The sequence below is a fragment of the Rhodamnia argentea genome, chromosome 2, assembly GCF_020921035.1.
Source record: "Rhodamnia argentea isolate NSW1041297 chromosome 2, ASM2092103v1, whole genome shotgun sequence".
Taxonomy (NCBI): Eukaryota; Viridiplantae; Streptophyta; class Magnoliopsida; order Myrtales; family Myrtaceae; genus Rhodamnia; species Rhodamnia argentea.
This window is the reverse complement of record NC_063151.1, coordinates 24,308,357-24,327,007: the sequence shown is the minus strand read 5'-3', so window position 1 is coordinate 24,327,007 and position 18,651 is coordinate 24,308,357. Positions and strand designations below refer to the sequence as shown.

Sequence of the window (18,651 nt, the reverse complement as noted above, 5' to 3'; positions counted from 1 at the left end):
TTTGTCAATTTAGTCATTCCGATTAATTTTGACCGAAAATTGTCAACGCGGCGATCCAATTAGTGCCGATCATCCTGCGTGATATGGCCGCCATTGACATGGACGATTTTTGTAATTTTTTTTCTCCTTTTTCCTTATCTCCCTTCACCACTTGTTAGCCACAGGCGAGGGTCCCAATAACTGGCGAAGGGAAAAAAGGAAAAAAGAGAAAAAGAAAGATTTTCTTCCCCTGCAGGCAATGCCCCAAGTGACTAGTGAGCATGGATTGAACTCTAATGTCGGCGATTTTTTGCCAAAATATGCTAGAATGATAAAATGGGCGAATTGTGAAAAGTTTGAGGACTAGATTAGCCTATTTGAAAAGTTTATGGGTGTATTAGAAGCCATCCGATAGATTTAGGACTTTTTGAACAATTAATCCGTCGAATATTGCCCAATTTGCATTTCATCGAGATACGTGTTTTGAATGACTTAAGTAAGGACGAATACAAGCTTTCACTAAGAGTTCAATACATCGACATGCACCGGATTAAAATGCTAGATTACTCGATCTAATCGTCTCAAACATTAGTTGCGCATACGTATGTTGCACTTTATTTTTTTATTTTTCCAGAAACAACACTTTCTGATTGCATTACCATTATTAGCATCCATCGGATGTAGAAAAGGGGCTGCCGGGAGTTTCTCAGCATGGCTTCCGGGTGAACACGAGCGTGAAATGCGTGATCAACTTAACACCGGCTTTGGTGCGATTCAGGTTGAAGTCGTGAACACCGTATCCAATTTTTTCACACGCCATCGTCGCGAGCTTCGGGAAAGATCGGTGGCGAATGCTTGGGGGAAAAGAAAATGGGTTTTCGATTTCGCGGATTATTCATGGAATCGGGTGATCAATTTCTCGGCGTGTTGGCACGAAATTACTTCAGACTTCGTTTAATAATCCAAGGAAAGGGACATGTGCATAGCCAATTTGGAGGTTGGGCAATCATACGATGAATTTACGCACGACCTGCGGTGGGGGCAGGCAACCTTAAAGAGACACGGAATTCATGCGAGTATTTATTTATTCACCGGTCGAAACTGTGAGTATTTATTTATTTGTATATATATATTTTATTTTTATTTTTTGTGGGGGTGTCATTTTCTTTGAATTTTCTCATGCGAATGAATTTTCACCAACTCACACGGAGCAAAAGGCCGAAACACATCCCCACGTGGGACGCCACGTGTCAGCACGTCGCTTGTTTCTCCAGGGAACAGGAGGCGACGCGTGTCCCAAACCCCAACGGTGGGTTTCTCTTCGCGTTCCCAAATACGCCCAACCTAGTTTGGCATATTTACAGAATTAGCCCCACCGGAAATATCCAAGCGTAGGCCTCTCTGCTGTTAGCATGGGCCAAAACTCAAAAGTGCAAGGTCGATGGCAACGCCGTCTTTTTCGATCCTTTTTTTTTTTTCTTTTTTCTTTTTGGCTTGTAATAGAATTTTGTTTTATCCATTCTCGGGTACGTCGGAGGCGTCTTTATTACACACTCCGCCCCAAAAAAAGGAGGAAATTGCAGTTTGGCCCCTACAACTATAAAAACTGCTCCGTCTCGTCCTCTAAAACATGGAATGTAAATGCGCTCTACAATTCTTTTTTCTCAACGTGGGGGATTTCCGAATCTACTGCCCAAACGATCTCTATGGCTCCGTCGTTACAGGAGAAATGGATATGTCACTCTTCACGTCGCGCTTTTCGAACTTCACACGTGTAGTCATCGACGACACAAAACGAACGAAAACATGCGAAATTTCCAATGAGCGGCGGGAAATAAGGAACAGATAAAGATATGTTATAAGGCTGCGTTTGGTTGTTCGGATTTCTAGTCGGGATAGAATTGGATTGGATAAGATAAGATAATAAATCCAAAGATTTTGTCATATCTTGTCTAATGGTTGGTGAATTGCAAATTAAAAATCGGATAAGAAGAGGTAAAACATGACCGAGACCGGCTCTGTTTTGCTAAAACATTATAATGTTTTAGAGATTATCCAATGATGAGTTTTGATGAGCGAGTTATTGTCGAGCAGATTCCGATGAGCGAGTTATTGTTAAGTATAGGTTTATGCCATTTGAATTTAGGCACGACTTCCCGAGCCGACCCTATAGAACTAGCTCTTGATTTGGAGTCGAATAATTTGAAAATGACTTGTAAGACTTGCTTGTTGCTTTGTTGAGTAAGTAAACATGTGCTAAACAATGAAATTGTTCAGCCTTTTTTAGTAAATTGAACACGCACTAATACAAGTCATCTAAGAGAGCTACCTTGAAAATCGATGTTTAATCTCGAGTTCTTCATAACATATCGAGATCCCTTTCGAATGTTGAAAAGGTTCAAATAATTAAAGAACGATAGATGTGATCTCACACCACGCCAAACAATCGATTAAAGAACGATGTCATGAACATATCCAGTTATATGGAGACTCCAACCTGGCGTTGCCGAAGAGGCAACCACACTTGACGGTCGCCGCAGCAAGAGAGGCCACTCGGTGCTGAGAAGAGGTGGTGATTGTGGGAAAATCTGGTTTTTTTTATATCCGCTCTCTTGACAAATCCTAATCAGATCTATCATGCTCTACTTTTTAGGATTTTTTTTTTATCCCGACTATATCCCCTATACCCTTTTTATCCTATTTTAGATAGCTACCAAATATAAGATATGATAAAATCACAACTACCGCCTCTCCGCAGTGCCGCACCGACAAACGCAGCTTGATTTTAGCTCCACAAGGATTTCTCTTTTCCTCCGAGTCGAACAAATTCATTAGTCCCCGGTAAAGATTAAGAATACATCGCGACCAGGCTCGACAAAAAAAGGACGGATCGCGAGTTGCCATTTGAGCCCATCAGTCATGCGCCGGACTCAAAATTAGATTCGTCGCATCACATGTTATCTGTCGGTCTTACTGTGCCCCGACATACGAAATCTTTCGAATATGCTGATGTCGCACCCGAGGGGCTGGAAGTGAAATCACAGGTTTTTAGGGGACGAAAGAGAAAATTGGCAGGAAGACTTGGGAGGGGCACCCCTGCAATTTCCCCCCCCAAAAAGGGAGGCCCCTCGAGGGAAGGAGGGGGGCTGGGGGTTGTACAGTGCGTTGGTTTTTGGAAGCGACATTTGTTTTTTCCAAACCCGAGAAAAAAGAAAAGAGAAAACATCATCAACATAACAGTCCCCTCCTTCGCCTTCTCTCTCCTGCACAGTGTTTTTGCTAGGACTCTTCGGGGAACTTCTAACTGATGAGTGTTGCCTTCGTTCTCCTCGCGATCACCCCCCCCGTAAGAGAAGGACCCCCCCTCCATCGGCTCTAGGGTTTTTTTTTGGCCAGCAGGTACGAGCGAGCATCCATTTCTGATCCCTCCTCTTCTTGTTCCATGGAAGCAGACCTTGGTGCGGTTTCCGTTTCCGTTTACGTTTACGTTATTCGCGTGAAAAACCTCGGGGGCTCGACCTCCTCTGTCGCAACTCTGTTTTCGGCAGGTTGTTTTGTTGTCGATTCCTGGCTGGCTTGTTGGTTTCTCTTTTTTTCTTTTTTTTGGGTCGGCGGCGGTTTGCGCGGTTTAGGTCAGTGGGGCCTTTGGTCTAGTCGCGATCGCCTTCGGTTCTGCTAAGATGGTTTGGGGTTCGGTTAATCTTGCGAGAAGTAGTAGCCCCTTTGGAGCTTGGTTCGGGGGGAACATTTCTAGGTGATCATTTCGTCATGTCTTGAGAATCTTGATTCTGGATAGGTTACAGTGAGTTTTCTGTTGGGAGCGCCATGTCTTTCTGCTGGTTCCTGTATGCTCATCTGTCTTGTTGGGTTTCAACTTCCAAAGGCCAAGGAGTAAAGCTGATTTTATGGATCAACTGTAGCTCAGTGCGTGTTCAAAGTCTCGATTTCTAATTTCTGTGCGGGAGACTGTCAAGAGCATGGTTCTATTATGCCCAATTACTTGACCCCATTCTGCGAAAGAGAAGTCGACCTTGTTATATGCGATCAGAAATGCTGTTTATACAAAATTCACTTTTTTTTTTTTTTTGGATGGGAATTCTGATGGTTAAGCAGGTCGCCGGTTTTAGCCTAATTGTCGACGCCGTGATACTATTATCGTGATTCAACTAACAGAGTTCTTTCTTGATATTAGGTTGGAACAGGCGGTAGCCAACATCTTGATGCTGTGAGTGTTGAGATTGTCTGATTGCTGTACTGCTTTGGTTTGTCACATTAGACAATAGAACCCGAATTTGGCACTACAGTGGCTTGCTTAGATGTAATCTTGAGAATGTGAAAGTCATTGTAATTCCTTTCCATAAAGAATGGCTACTGAAATCCCTATGAGGATGGTGGAAAATGGTGGGGCTAGAAAGTGCCCTTCTTCTAGGGATCATACGACTTTCAGACCTCCACTGAAGACCACGGCAGCGGAGGAATTAGGTTCTATTTTACGTGGGCATAGAGTACAGGGAAGTGAGATGGGAACTATGCCTAATCGAAGTGGTAGTGCACCACCTAGTATGGAGGGTTCATTTGCAGCTATTGCTAACCTTTTGGCGCGAAATAATGTGAATATGGATGAGACTTTGGCCAATCTTGGCAGCGCTATTGAAGATTCTGAGATTGAGGAAAAATTACGCTCTGACCCAGCATATGTTGCTTACTATTGCTCTCATGTTAATCTTAACCCTAGGCTCCCTCCACCTCTCATTTCAAGGGAAAACCGACGCCTGGTAAGCCATATTGGTGGCCTTGGAAATAGTTGGAGATTAACTTCCTTGGATGACAGTGGCAATGGATCTTTGCATCTGTCTAGAGGTTCCCTGTTTACTCATAATGAGGAGCCTGAAGATGAAAAGTCACTCTCACAAAATATTGAATTTGGGGTAGAAAGTAGAATTCATATGCCCATACAGAATGTGGTTTCTTCATCAGGTCGTCACAAGAGTCTGGTTGATTTGATACAGGTAATTATTACTGCTTTGCATTGCATCATTTATCGATTGATGAGCCATATATATAGCAGCCAAATTTTGGGAATCTCTCAGTTTATATCGTCTGTATCTTTTGATTAGTCTAGCTAGCAGTGGAAGGAAGCCTTTATTGTTATGGTTATTATTTTTTGAATTCTCTTTACTCTATAGTACAATGTTAAAGTGAAGGGAACTGAAAAGCTGATGCTTGGGATGTCCTTTTTAGTCAGTTGCTTGCTTATCTTCTGTGGAGGGACATTTTTCTTCATGATACCTTCCTATATAGAAAAAGATCTTTCAACTGTCTAGTCCAAGTAAGTGCACTTTAATGGGTATATTCTAGCTCAACCAAGGATTGAGCGTCCAAGTAGTACCATTGAGAGCCTTCGCACTTTAATGGGTATATTCTAGCTCAACCAAGAATTGAGCATCCAAGTAGTACCATTGAGAGCCTTCTAATACTAATAGGTTCCTGACCATCCTTTTAGTCACTCAGGGCCCCCTTAGCTCTTCTTGTTATCAATTTTGGTACTTTTTGTTGCTGTAGATGTTGATACAAATTAGGTGTTGTCAAGTGGTATTCTAATGTTAAGCGGTGATTAGTAAAATCAATGCGTTATATGTAATTGAAGAGCAACTTAACTTTCCTCTGTTGAAATTGTTTTAAGTATCAGGTGAAGTTAAAACAAATATTTTAAATATATTAGTTGGAACTACTAAAAGGATATGAAAAGGCTAGAACGACTGCAGCTGCAAAAGCATTTCTAGGCTTCATCTTCAAAATCAGTTTCTTGCTCAAGCTTCATCTTGTTTTTGCTTTTACATTTGGCTAAACCACTCTCCTGAAGTTGCTACTGCTTGCTAGCAGTCACTTCTTTAGAAGCCTTCCTAGTCTCCTGAATTGAATTGAATGTAATTCTCTTGGGCCCTACTCTTAACTCTACATTCCTTTTGCTAATATGTAGGAAGATTTCCCTCGTACGCCTTCTCCTGTGTATAATCAGACTCGTTCGTTGAGCCATGTGAACGAGCAATCAATAGATCGTGATGTCCATGGAATTGCACTGGATGTTTCTTCTTTTAATATTACTGAAGTATCAAAATCGAATTCGGGCTCCATTGATGTAAATGCTGAGTCTTCTAACCTGAATCCACAGGAGATTGAGTTGATATCCAATGGTGAGACATTACATACTCCTTTTGCAAGTTCACCAAATGTTGGAGAGAAATTTTCGACCATACATGAAGATGGAACCATGAAAGAAATTAATGTAGGAAATGAGGCATCCATTAGGGGGTTGGATATTTCTGGAACAGATGAGAGTAATCTTAAGAATGCAGAAGAACATGCCTATAGGAGGAGCACTCCTTTGCAGCCTGCATCCATACTAAATGGCACTCAGCATCGAGGTCCAGTTGTTCATGGACAGGGGAGTTATCAACATCCACCGGCCCGAATGGAGAGATATGCTTTTGGGCACCCTAGGTCCACTCATGTTGAGGGACAATCAACGATGCACTCACCTGGGCTCACACCTCCATTATATACAGCGGCATCATATATCAATTCCAATACGTTTTATCCTAATCTTCAGATGCCAGGTATGTTTGCTCCACAGTATAATATGGGTGGCTATGCCCTGGGTTCTGCAGTTCTTCCTCCATATATGGCTGCATACTCTCCGCATAGTGGCTTTTCCTTGTCGGCTCCAGCCTTAAATGGTCGAGGAAGTGGGGTGTCCACAGGACAAGGAATCTCAAATGTAGGTGATGCACCTCATATGAACAAGATGTATGGACAGTATGGTTTGACATTTCAACCACCCTTTGCGGATCCTCTCCCAATGTCTTATTTTCATCATCCGCTTGAAGATGCTTACGGTGCTCCATCTCACTTTGGTCATTTTTCTAGAGGTGGTGTTGGGGGTTCTATGGATTCATTTGCATCTCAAAATGATGTAGCCTTTACATCGCATTTAGCAGATCAGAAGCTAGAGTTTCAACCTAATGGGAGTTTGAACATTCCAAGTCCTAGAAGCAGCAATTTCTATGGAAGCCCCAGAGGTGTTGTTGCAATATCACAGTTTCCAGGCTCACCTCTTGCAAGTCCAATCTTGCCATCATCTCCAATTGGTGGAATGAGCCACCTGGGTCGGCGAAATGATGTAAGATTTTCTCAGGGTTCCAGTAGAAATGGAGGGATATATTCTGGATGGCAAGGTCAGAGAGGAGTAAATGGCTTTGATGATGCTAAAAGAAATACATTTCTGGAAGAACTAAAATCCAGCAATGCCAGGAAATTTGAGCTTTCCGATATTGTGGGACGAATAGTTGAATTCAGGCAGTGCTCTTATCCAGTTTGCTTTCTTATGCATCTATATTATGTGACTTTCTACACAGAACCAATGCTTCTTGTACTTTTTGTTTCAGTGTGGATCAACATGGGAGTCGGTTCATTCAGCAGAAACTAGAAAATTGCAGTTTTGAAGATAAGGCAGCTGTTTTCAGTGAAGTTCTTCCTCATGCTTCGAAATTAATGACTGATGTGTTTGGGAACTATGTTATACAAAAGGTGTGTGTTTTCGACAGCATGTGTTAGCCTGCAAAGAGACTCCTGCAATTGTGTTTATGTAAGTGTTGTCCTGAGTATGTTATTATGGTGCCTGTCTCAGTTCTTTGAACATGGTAGACCCGAGCAGAGGAAAGAGCTTGCAGATCAACTCACTGGACAGATGTTGCAATTAAGTTTACAAATGTATGGATGCCGCGTGATTCAGAAGGTTTGCTTGTCCACTTGAAACTGAAATTTCTATCTAGTTACCTTAGTGTTCTATTTTGTGGTTTAAGGAACTGTTCTAGGGTTGACCTCAAGGTTATGCTGGACTCCAAAAGCATGGGAAACGTTGAATCCTAAGTGGGGTTAAAACAAGGACATGAATGGATCTTCATATGTTTTTAAAATTGGGGCAGTACATGAACCCCTTAACATGTATAACCTAAGGAAAGAAGTCTTAGATTCTGGCCTCTCCCTGGTGGCCTAACACTTTTCATTTTTGGCCACTAGATCATGCGCAGAAACAATGAAGCGTGAGAAAAGCACTTGAGATTGCATATAGTTACAATTAAAAGGTTGACGTACAGTTTGCTACCCTAAGAGCCGTGAAATATTGATGAAGCTGATCAAAATCCTCCTGTTTTGACCTGCTAGTGATTTGCGCTTTGCTTTACTGAACTTGTCATGCTCCATTGAGGATTGAATTCATGTGCTTGTTTTATGTTGTGGACTGCAATGCTTATTTATAGTGGTTCTTTTTAGGCACTCGAGGTTATTGAGCTTGACCAAAAAACGATACTCGTTGAAGAGCTAGATGGACAGGTTATGAGATGTGTACGAGACCAAAATGGAAACCATGTAATACAGAAGTGTATCGAACGTGTGCCAACTGAAAGAATTGGGTTCATCATATCAGCATTTCGTGGTCAAGTGGCCACTCTTTCAACTCATCCCTATGGCTGTCGTGTTATCCAGGTGGGTTTTTGTTCCTATGCCTTGATATTGCTGATGGTATTAATCAAAATTTATTTGACCAAAAACATTAGCTGTTTGGTTTTTCAATAGAGAGTTTTGGAGCATTGCTGTGACGAAGGGCAAAGCCAGTGTATAGTGGATGAGATATTGGATTCGGCTTATCTACTTGCTCAAGACCAGTATGGCAATTATGTTACCCAGGTCTGTATTTGCTTTAAAGTGCTTGTCTCTTGATTTTTTTTTTTTTTTTTTAAAGTTTACTTGCAATCCCTTCATTCAATCTCTTATGATTCATGAATTAACTCTGCTTTTGATTATGCAGAAACATTCATATGGATGTTGTCTGTAAGAGTGCTGACTGATATATCTGTTTCGCTGGGCACAAGCTATATTTCAATAAGATATAGGGGTTTTTCACTTCACTGTACTACTAATCAGGAAACTAATAGGATATAAGTCCAATTACAGAATAAAAGCTTTAATATCCTTCTCTAACAAACATAACAAGGTGGATGATGGATTAATCACTCAATCTAAGGACACATCCTCAGCCTCTTACCATTAGTTGCAAAGGATAAAGATAGGATTTGTTGTCAGAATAATTCTAGTGGCTGGTGGGTCTAGTGGTTTCCATTTCCATCTCTGCTACTGGACAGTGGTCATTGGGTCTTATTCAGGTTTCATATCTTTTTATTTTTTATTTTTTTAATTTCCACCATTGGAGACTTGGCGGTCATTGTGTTCTTTGTAGAAAGATCATAGAAAAGTTGACAGCAATACATGGGGAGAGAGCAGTGGAAATATTTTTATTTCCTAGTCAGGTGGGTGAGAGGGCCCAGGTTTAGCCATGGTATGTAGTATAATTCTTAAATTGCATATTTGGGCATTGTTGGGTTATGTTTGTTTTACGGAGCAGAGTGAAGTTGCAGAGTAATTTAGTCTAGAGAAGTTTTGAGCTCCAGAGTCGGCGTCTCTACTCTTTCGCCGTGTTGAGGCAGCTTGTCCGAAGCATTAGTTGATGGGGAGAGGATGGCATCTCTAGTGGAAGTATGTTAAATATTTGCCGAGGTCTTATGTCTGGGTACTTGGTACTGATGACATCTTGTTTTCTGAGTCTCTGGACATGTAATTTTTTTGGCGGTAGATGTTGGCTGTTACATCAATTGCAGCTTTTGCTCTTTATTCTCCCGTGCTGTTGGGGTGGTTCCATTTGATTGATAGGATTGAATGTTTCTCAGCACTTGAACAAGTATGGTGCTTGACTTCCCTATTTTGGTGACTCATCTACGGGGCAAGGGATGTACTCTCAACGTGATACGTTCTTACTTCTCAAAGAAAAGCTTTAGGTTCACTTTCCAAACAAGTTTTGTTATTGTTTATATGTATTGCAGCGTCGATAGTTGCTGTTCACCATTTTCCTGTTCAAATTTAGTTTATAACAGACCCTGAAGCGAGTCCTTTTCTTTTGCTCCTCATTTGGAATTGATTAGCAATCAGCTTTGTTGGTTCTCCTGTGGTCTCCTTTTCCATGTTCTGACTAGCACCGAAGTTATAATTTTGGCTACGAGTTAAGATAGTTCACTTTTTAGCCAGAGAAATTTTTACTGTTTCTCTCTTAGTGGTTAGTTTTAATTGCATGATTCTTTTTCTGCGAGCTTGAAGTCGCTGCAGATTTCATTGCCTATCCATGGTTTTTTTTAACCTGAAATTGAAATTGCTCATTTCTTTTTCCTTATAGGAGTTTAGGCTTCATGTTTCTTCTTTTCTCTGTTCAACATGTCAATCTTTATGGTTACTTATACTGTTTACAGCATGTTTTGGAGAGGGGGAAACCCCAAGAGAGAAGCCAAATTATCAGCAAATTGACTGGAAACATTGTCCCACTGAGTCAGCACAAATATGCTTCCAATGTGGTTGAGAAGTGCTTAGAACACGGCGATGCTGCTGAAAGGGAACTGTTAGTTGAGGAAATCATTGGACAATCTGAGGAAAATGACAACCTGCTGGTATGTAAACTTTGGTATTTTTGTTAAAATGCAACGAGAACTCATCTTATATTTGCAGAGGCACTTCATTAAAGCAAATTTACATTTGCAATGGCACTTCATTGGAAATATCTTATATTTGCAATGGCAGCACTAAACCCATTTCAACTTTGCATCCTTCAATCCTAATTCATTCTCCATTTCTGAAACTGTTCGGGAGCGCAACTTCTTTCTTTTATTTTTATTGGGGTGTATGCTCTATGTACTGTGGTAGACTTCAAGTAATAGTAGTAGTCTTCTGGTCATGTCCAGTCAAAGGCAGGGGATAGACCATTTTTCAAGAGGGTTACTCCCTAATCGAGTCCTTAGCAAAACGGGTCAGCCGAATCAAAAGAATCAGCTCATCTTACTTGAAGGTGCCAATTCTAGGTCTTACTGGATTAGGGTCTTCAGGGTTGACTCCCTCAACATGGTTCATCCCCTTCTTGGAGTTCCTAAATCAATAGGGGCCAACCCTCTACCTATGACAGGACAAAAGACATCTTAAAATGGGGGCTGACCATCAATTTTTATTTTTATTTATTTATTTATTTATTTTTGACAATCCAATTTCACAGAAGTACAAGCAGTGTCGTCGAAGTATACCTTGTGCTTTTTATTTCCGTTGCAATCGATATCTCTGAAACCTATTGTTTCATTATTGTAACCGTTATTTTTCCTTAATATGCATGTGAAAATATTTGACAACTAGGGTGAGATTTGTTGTACTTCACAAGATTTGCAGAAAGTCGATGCCAGTATTACAATTGTGAAGCTGTTAAAGTAACAGCTTGAGCTTTTAGAACATATGGATGTGATACCACAAAATTTCCTACTGTGTCAGACTAGGTCCTTTGTTCAAATATTTCCATGTGGCTATTTTGGCCCCTGATTAATTTTTTATGCTTTACTCTTAGATCAAATTCCAGTCCTGAAGGGGAGTGTAGAAAATTATTTTCATATTGAGCTACGCTTTCGTCTAATACCTTAAACAGTTCTCACAAAATTTCACAAAAGCATACGATCTTCTCTAAGTCCTTGACATGTAACTTATGTTCAGGCAATGATGAAGGACCAGTATGCAAATTATGTGGTTCAGAAGATTCTTGAAGTTAGCAATGATAAGCATCGGGAAGTTCTACTTAGTCGGATAAAGGTTCATCTTCACGCCTTGAAGAAATATACTTATGGGAAGCACATAGTTGCTCGATTTGAGCAGCTATCAGTTGAAGGTACGGTAATTTTTGTTTTTGATGTTCCTATTTGTCTGGCAATTGGCCAATTTGTGCATATGTCACCTTGACAAGTATTGTTCTTATAAGTAATGGGGTCTATGAAACGTTGGCGATCTGCTCCTTAATATGAATCATAAGCTGTGGGTTTCTTTACCACGCGACCTTATGATGTTTGATTTGCATTGGGGGCAGTTGCCCTCTCCAGTGGCAGTTTTGCTCCCTTATTTTTTAAGGTGAACTGAGCAAGTAGGATGAGGGACGGAGAGTTTTGAACTGATCCCAAGCAGAGAGGCTAAGGGTGGGGATGGAGCCATCCGTTGGCCACTGTCCCTCATTGTAGAAGCACTCTTGCTTATGTTATCTTTACCAGTCTTGCTCTTTATTTCTATGATAGCATTGTCATTCCCCTGCAAGAAAAATTTCTCTTTAAATGTTGTTTGCTAGATGCAACCTCCCCTCTTCCAGAATTCGCTCTTTGTTCCAGCCTCATGCCAATAAAGAAAATGCCGTTGAATATATTTTCTTTACTGAAATGATAAGATATTGTTCATTAGAAAGTAATACTCGGAGGAAGGGATTGATGGTCAACAATATTTAGTCTGTTCAAGTTCAACCGTTAGTCTGTAGTACTCTGCAGCTGTGATTCTGCGTTGGGAAAATGAATCTTTCCCTTTGTTAGCTCTTTCCTGGAGTGTGCAGTACATAAATGGAAATCTGAGCTGTCGAACGGTTGGTTGACCATGTGGAATCTGATGTTGCCATATTGGCATATCACATGGTCAGAACTCTCTTTCTGTGTAGGCATTGGATAAACCGACATCCTAGGAAATTCCTGTTAGAAGGGGACACGGTTAGATGGCCTTATCTGTCTTTGGGCTTTCGCATGCAATAGTGTAATGTGGATTATCAACCTTGCAGATGGCCAAGCCTTGGAGCCAAGCAGTTCCTGAAGAAGTGGCCAAAACTTTGTTACGCTCTAGGGTTCTGTACCCTTTGCGGGAAGATATCTGAATGCGGGTCAGACTTTGAAACTGTGGAGGTGGATCGCAGGTGCATTCTTTGCTAGATGTTCCGGCCAATGAACTTATTGACGTACAAGCCCACAAGACGACCGAGGAACAATTTAGCAAGGAAAAGCAAAGTTCCGGGCTTTAGGGTGCTTTCGATTGTTATGGATTGTAGGACTAACCTGTATTTATGTGTATATGTACATAGGTCAAATCATGGTGTGATGTAATTAGGATTACGAATAATGTTATTACTTGGGATTAGGTAACTGTGAAGAATTTCACTTCAGGTGTATATATTGGCATGTATGACGATTGTGCTTCTGGTATAGTGCCGAGTTTAATGGTCTTTGCTTCTTCCATCCTCTCTTCCCGAAACAGTTTGATTCGACTACTTTCGTCGGTGCATTGTTCTGCTCGATGTCCACAGGTCGCGGGCTGAAACTTTTCCGATCAAGGACAAGCTCTGCGTTGCTTGATGAACCCGGAATATTGGATCAATTTTTCCTCGTTCCAAAGTCTTATGGGCTGCGTATTATCGTTACTCATAATTTAATTCTGGCATTCGATTTCTCATTAAGGGCGCAGAAAATAATTAGTTTAGTTTCCTGTGGCTATCATCAGGAGAGTAGTATCAGTTTCGATTAATTTACGTTTAAAAAAAAAGAGATCTAAGTCAATCTGCATAATTTCTCTAGGAATATACACTCTTGTCGTAACGCCGCGAAGTTCGACTTGTCGGATCAAGTGGGTGCTGGAGAAATTTGGTCGGACTCCCCTCGGCGTCTGTTCCGACGAGATGCGAACGTGGCAGAAGCAGCACGACATTTTTCAAAGAGGCATAAGGCATCCACCCCTTCTTCACTTTCGCTCGTGCGAATGTAAGTCTCGACGCCGGCTTGAATGTCTCCTCGCAGTCGCACTCCCAAAATACTCCGGCATCGACGCTTGTGGTCACGCTGCAGGGCCCTCATTTCCTGCAAGTAGCGTGCCCTCGATGTGGAACCACTCCTCGCCGCGAAGGCGAGCGGCGGCGTGTGTGGGGATGGCGAGGCGGCGCTACTCGAGGGTGTCGCCGCCGCAGGCGACGGTGGTAAGGTTGAAGAACCACATAGCGAGCGTGGGTGATGGCGGGCCGCAGGAGGGCCCGAAGCCACGTCAGCTGCTGTCGCTTCCCCCTTTCCCTTCTCACCCTCTGCCTGCGTTTTCTTTCAATGAAGCCGCTTCTTCTTCTTCTTCATCCCGAGTGACTGCAATCAGCTGGGTCAAGAATTACTTCCATGGCGCTCACAACTCCGTCGTTCAATCTCATTTCAACAAGGGCCTTGTCTGTACTCTCCCCTCTTTCGAAGTTCCCATTTTTTCATATCTGATGATTTCTCTCATTCTTTTTGTTTTTCTGTTTTCCATGAATAAAGTTCGCTTCTTTTTCCTTTTTCAGGTTCAGATGGAATGCGCCAACTCGGATGACTCTTGCCTGGGACAGCAAGGACAAAGAAAATCTTTGAGAAAGGTATTTTCACAATTTAACTCCTCTATTGTAGCATCTAACTCATTTAGGATACGTTTTTTTCTTGTTCTAGAGTCTTCTTTGTGAAGTCAAATTTCTCGTGTATACGTTCTGTGGGGTTTTATCCTGTGTATGTTATCTGTGTGGCCTCGACAGTTTTTATGTGAATTTTAAAGTTTTATCTACTACAATCATACAGCTGACTTGCAGATCAAGCCAAATGAAGTGATGGAAGCAGGGGACAGATTGTATATACCGGTATCAGTCGCCGAATCAAGGATCTCCAAGCGGTTCGACACTATACCTAGTGGGACTCTCTATCCCAATGCTGATGAGATAGAGTACTTGCAGAGGCTGGTCATGTACAAGGCAAGTCTTTGAAATCATCCCTTTTTGTAGTGCCAGATCTCTGCTGGGGAAGTCTGTCATATTAGTCTCTTCGGAGACATCCGATAAAAAAGTCTGTCATATTACAACCTAGCTTTTGATCCCCAACAGACAGCATTCAGACATCTGCTGTTAACTGCTTCTGGTTGGTCTAATAGAAAGTTTGTTTTGCGGTTTACTGCATTTCTAATTGTGAATTAGGCCCGGGGATGTTCTAGTTTCTTTTGTTGTTGTTGTCTTCACGAAGTTTCTTGCAATTTTCACTTGGTAGCTGCTAATTTTCAGGACTCTGCGGTTATTGTGCTTAATAAGCCCCCAAAATTGCCAGTCAAGGTAAGAACCTCGTCTGTTGTTGTTATTCTTTTCTTTGTCTCTCATACTTTTTGTCATGTTTAGCACAATATTTTATCTCCCTGATTTCTTTGTTTATAGGGGAATTTGCCAGTTCATAACAGTATGGATGCTTTGGCAGCGGCAGCTTTGTCTTATGACTATGACGAGGGTCCTAAATTGGTAACTAACTTTTCAGTTGTTTTCGATCTTTGAGGCGTGTATGCTTGTTTATGCCAAGTTGTATAAGCATCTTCTGCATGGTACTTCTCAGTTCGCCCCTCTCTTTCATTCATATGTTTTTCACGCCTGGACTCTGACGTGGCCAGCAGGCTGTTCTTTCCCTCCTTTGATAAGTTGAAATTGGATGCATTCAAAACTCCAAATTGTCCCTCTCTTTCATGCCTGGACTCTGAAGTACATTTTGGCCAACGGGATTTTCTTTCACGCCTTGACTCTGAAGTACATTTTGGCCAACGGGCTTTTCTTTCCCTCCTTTGATAAGTTGAAATTGGAAACATTCAAAACTCCAAAAGCTGACAGGTTACTACACCTTTACATCTCAAAACTTAGGTTAGACACCCCATCAAAGATGTATAATTGACTTTTTTTTACTGTCCCTGAAAGCCTCAGAGCCAAATATTTCTGTTTTTCTTGGAATTGTGTTTCATTTTCATTTTTCTTTTTACTTGAAATTGTGTTTGGTACCTAACATTGAGAATGTTTAGTAAAAATGAAAATGCTGAAAATATGTTCAGTTCTTAGTAATCCTTCATATAAAAGTAACTAGTTACATCATATCTAATCTTTATACAGATCATACTGAGTTGGCAATAAACAATCATCTTAAGCAGAACATAATTATTGAATAGAACTTCCTTCACTATGCTAAAAATTTTATAAGCCTCAGTTGAATAACCTGACCGAAACTAATGATATGCCAATTTTGTCCTGAAAATACATTAAATGAATTATTTCTCCATGTATAGAGTTGGTCTCCCCTTGTATTCAATGTTTTAAGAGAATAAGAGGAAGCGTCCTTGAATCTTCAAAAACACTGCTCCATTACACCAGAGTAGAGACCATTAGAAGCTTGAAGCTTCAGTATCGCTTCAATTTACTGACAATCCTTCCTCTCGTCTTTATCTTCTCAACGATTTGTCTGTCCTTTGCCTTAATTTATGCTTGCCCCTTGCTTTTGAGTGAGAAAAACAGAGTTGGCAAAATTCTTCTTCAACCTAGTTCAGTTCAACAATGAAGATGAAGAGTTGTAGGTGGACCGCAATGATTTGAGAAGAAATGAATTGGCATTCGAGGAAATATGTCAATAGTTGATGTTCCTTCCTGTCTGTTTTCAGTTGTTATCATTTCTAAGGCTAAAGTCTTTGAGAATAATTCATACCACAGTTTTTCAGTGAGAATTTTTAAATGAAAACAGAAAATTGAAATTTTTGACATTTCAAATGGGGCCTTTATGTGCACCTGTGGACATGGGCCCTTTAGTCAAGTATGTCACTGCTATTCCATTGTCTTGAATTTCAGGAGTATATATTATGTTACTCGAGGAAGTTACCTGCTGTTACACATTAAGCAACTCATCCTTCTTGAGAGACTTGATTTTGCAGTTAGAAGTGGTGGTTATTGAATGAGATTTTGAATGCAGTGCACGTGGCAATAGAGGATGTCCATCTTACTTCCCTCAGGGGCTGATCTTTTTTTGTTCTCATGTGAAAAAATCATCATCAGGTGCATCGCCTTGACAGAGAGAGCAGTGGCCTTCTCTTGATGGGAAGAACAAAGGAAAGTGTGGCTCATCTTCAATGGCTGTTTAGCGACATAAACAAAACAGATTCCTCTTCTAAGGTAAAGGCTTGTGGTGTTACTTTATGCAAGAGAAGTTTGAGGTGGTTGGGTAAATGGTGGATCTTCCATGGAACAGATTATACCCATATCATATTTTCTGTTAACATCTGATTCTACGAGGTCTTCTAGGCTTGGAATGATGCATGTAAAGCAACTTATCAAAGATATTGGGCGCTTGTCATAGGCTCACCTAAGGAAAAAGAAGGTCTAATTTGTGCTCCCCTTTCAAAGGTCTCTCTCTCTCTATCAAATCTTTCCATTAGGATATGCAGTTTTTTAGGTGGTGCGTGCTGATGCAAACATCTTATCTGTTTTGAGCTTAAGGTGCTTCTTGATGATGGCAAAACCGAGAGAGTTATTTTGGCTCGTAACTCAGGCTTAGAAGCTTTTCAAGAAGCTGTGACCGAATACAGGGTATTGGGTCCTACAGTAAATGGATGTTCTTGGATAGAATTGCGTCCTCATACGAGCCGCAAGCATCAGGTAAAGCTAATGACATCGTTTGGAGGATTCCGTTTGATTCCACGACTGTGCATATCTGTCTGCCTTTTTAGTTTGACCTGACAGAACTTCCCTTTATTTGGGAAATAAAGTTGCCTTTTTCGAATGATATTGGAGAACATTTGTCCAAGGCTTTATTGGACCATATTGGCCTTGTCCAAGAACATGCTCGTTTGTGGGAAAATACAGAATCAGTGTCTTCACTGCACTTGTTTGTAGACTGTTCTATTTATTGTTCCCAGTTGAAAGGCACAAATACATGGACAGATTAGCTTATTTCCTAATTAACTGTTAAAGGCGAGAGATTGTACTTTAGAAAAGTAGTATAACCTTGACCTTGGTAACATCGTACCAAATGTTTCCTTGCAGGTTCGCGTTCACTGTGCTGAAGCACTCGGCACTCCGATAGTGGGTGACTACAAGTATGGTTGGTTTGTGCACCAGAGATGGAAGCAAATGCCCAGAGTCGATATCGAGCCTACTACTGGGAAACCATACAAGTTGCGGAGGCCTGAAGGGCTGGACGTTCAGAAGGGAAGCGTTCTGTCGAAAGTTCCCTTGCTGCATCTGCACTGCAGAGAGCTCGTACTTCCCAACATAGCCAAGTGCCAGGAGTTTCTGGATCAGAAGTCAGAAGCCGCCCCCCTTCCTGTGCTCAGCTCCAAGTCCCATATGCTGCGATTCGTGGCGCCAATGCCTTCGCACATGAAAATCAGTTGGAACCTCATGTCCTCTTATCTAGTATGAGGAAGCGCTAGGATACTGATCCGGCGTATGGACACGACGCAAGCTTGGTGCAAGCTTTGTCTGCTCTCCTAGCACCACCTGTAAAATAAGCCGGCATTCCTGACTGCTTGGTGCAATAGAAATGCATGAATCGCCGGTATCCGTTCGTTTCGAGTTTTGGTCATTTTAGAATGGGCTTGATGAGCACTGCATGGCATTTCAAAAAGCAGGAAAAGGAGTGCGCTTTCTCTTGTCAGCAACCCGAAAAACTGATGATGTGCATGTAGGAACGGAAAAATGCTAGTCTTGATGGATGGCGATCCTTCACGATCGAGCTCGATGAAGTGAAACCATACATATAATAACCCTAGCTTCATATAGCGTGACAACATAGGAATTTGTTCTCGTATGATCGGGCTATCAATATCTCATTTTCTCTTTATTTAGTATTCGAGATTGACACATCGGTCTTAAATGTACAAAGGCTATATCAGATTGAATTTGATGCTTATAACCCTTTCAGAGGAGAAAGGATTGGATGCATA

General features: G+C 41.3%; 2 protein-coding genes across 6 annotated transcripts; both read left to right on the top strand.

Annotated features, from left to right (window-relative positions):
* Positions 1 to 3,410: 3,410 nt before the first annotated feature.
* LOC115752674 (pumilio homolog 5) lies at positions 3,411 to 13,135 on the top strand. 3 transcript variants are annotated; one of them, XM_048273863.1, is made up of 10 exons: positions 3,411 to 3,527; positions 4,172 to 4,988; positions 5,960 to 7,335; positions 7,425 to 7,566; positions 7,667 to 7,774; positions 8,311 to 8,523; positions 8,614 to 8,724; positions 10,335 to 10,529; positions 11,608 to 11,779; positions 12,701 to 13,135. In XM_048273863.1, the coding sequence occupies exons 2-10, from the start codon at positions 4,344 to 4,346 to the stop codon at positions 12,730 to 12,732; spliced, it is 2,994 nt and encodes a 997-aa protein (XP_048129820.1). In that variant the 5' UTR covers positions 3,411 to 3,527; positions 4,172 to 4,343; the 3' UTR covers positions 12,733 to 13,135. The 3 variants fall into 3 exon arrangements, with proteins under 3 accessions (XP_048129820.1, XP_048129822.1, XP_048129819.1); XM_048273865.1 differs by lacking the exon at positions 3,411 to 3,527 and adding an exon at positions 3,832 to 3,935 and having other exon boundaries at positions 6,152 to 7,335; XM_048273862.1 differs by lacking the exon at positions 3,411 to 3,527 and adding an exon at positions 3,832 to 3,935.
* Positions 13,136 to 13,615: 480 nt separating this feature from the next.
* Positions 13,616 to 18,515, top strand: LOC115752761 (RNA pseudouridine synthase 3, mitochondrial). 3 transcript variants are annotated; one of them, XM_030691109.2, is made up of 9 exons: positions 13,616 to 14,053; positions 14,231 to 14,302; positions 14,510 to 14,668; positions 14,972 to 15,019; positions 15,119 to 15,199; positions 16,763 to 16,879; positions 17,009 to 17,110; positions 17,204 to 17,362; positions 17,750 to 18,515. In XM_030691109.2, exons 1-9 carry the CDS (start codon positions 13,787 to 13,789, stop codon positions 18,125 to 18,127), a joined length of 1,383 nt encoding a protein of 460 aa, XP_030546969.1. In that variant the 5' UTR covers positions 13,616 to 13,786; the 3' UTR covers positions 18,128 to 18,515. The 3 variants fall into 3 exon arrangements, with proteins under 3 accessions (XP_030546969.1, XP_048131140.1, XP_048131139.1); XM_048275183.1 differs by having other exon boundaries at positions 13,616 to 14,116; positions 14,237 to 14,302; XM_048275182.1 differs by having other exon boundaries at positions 13,619 to 14,116.
* Positions 18,516 to 18,651: the final 136 nt, after the last annotated feature.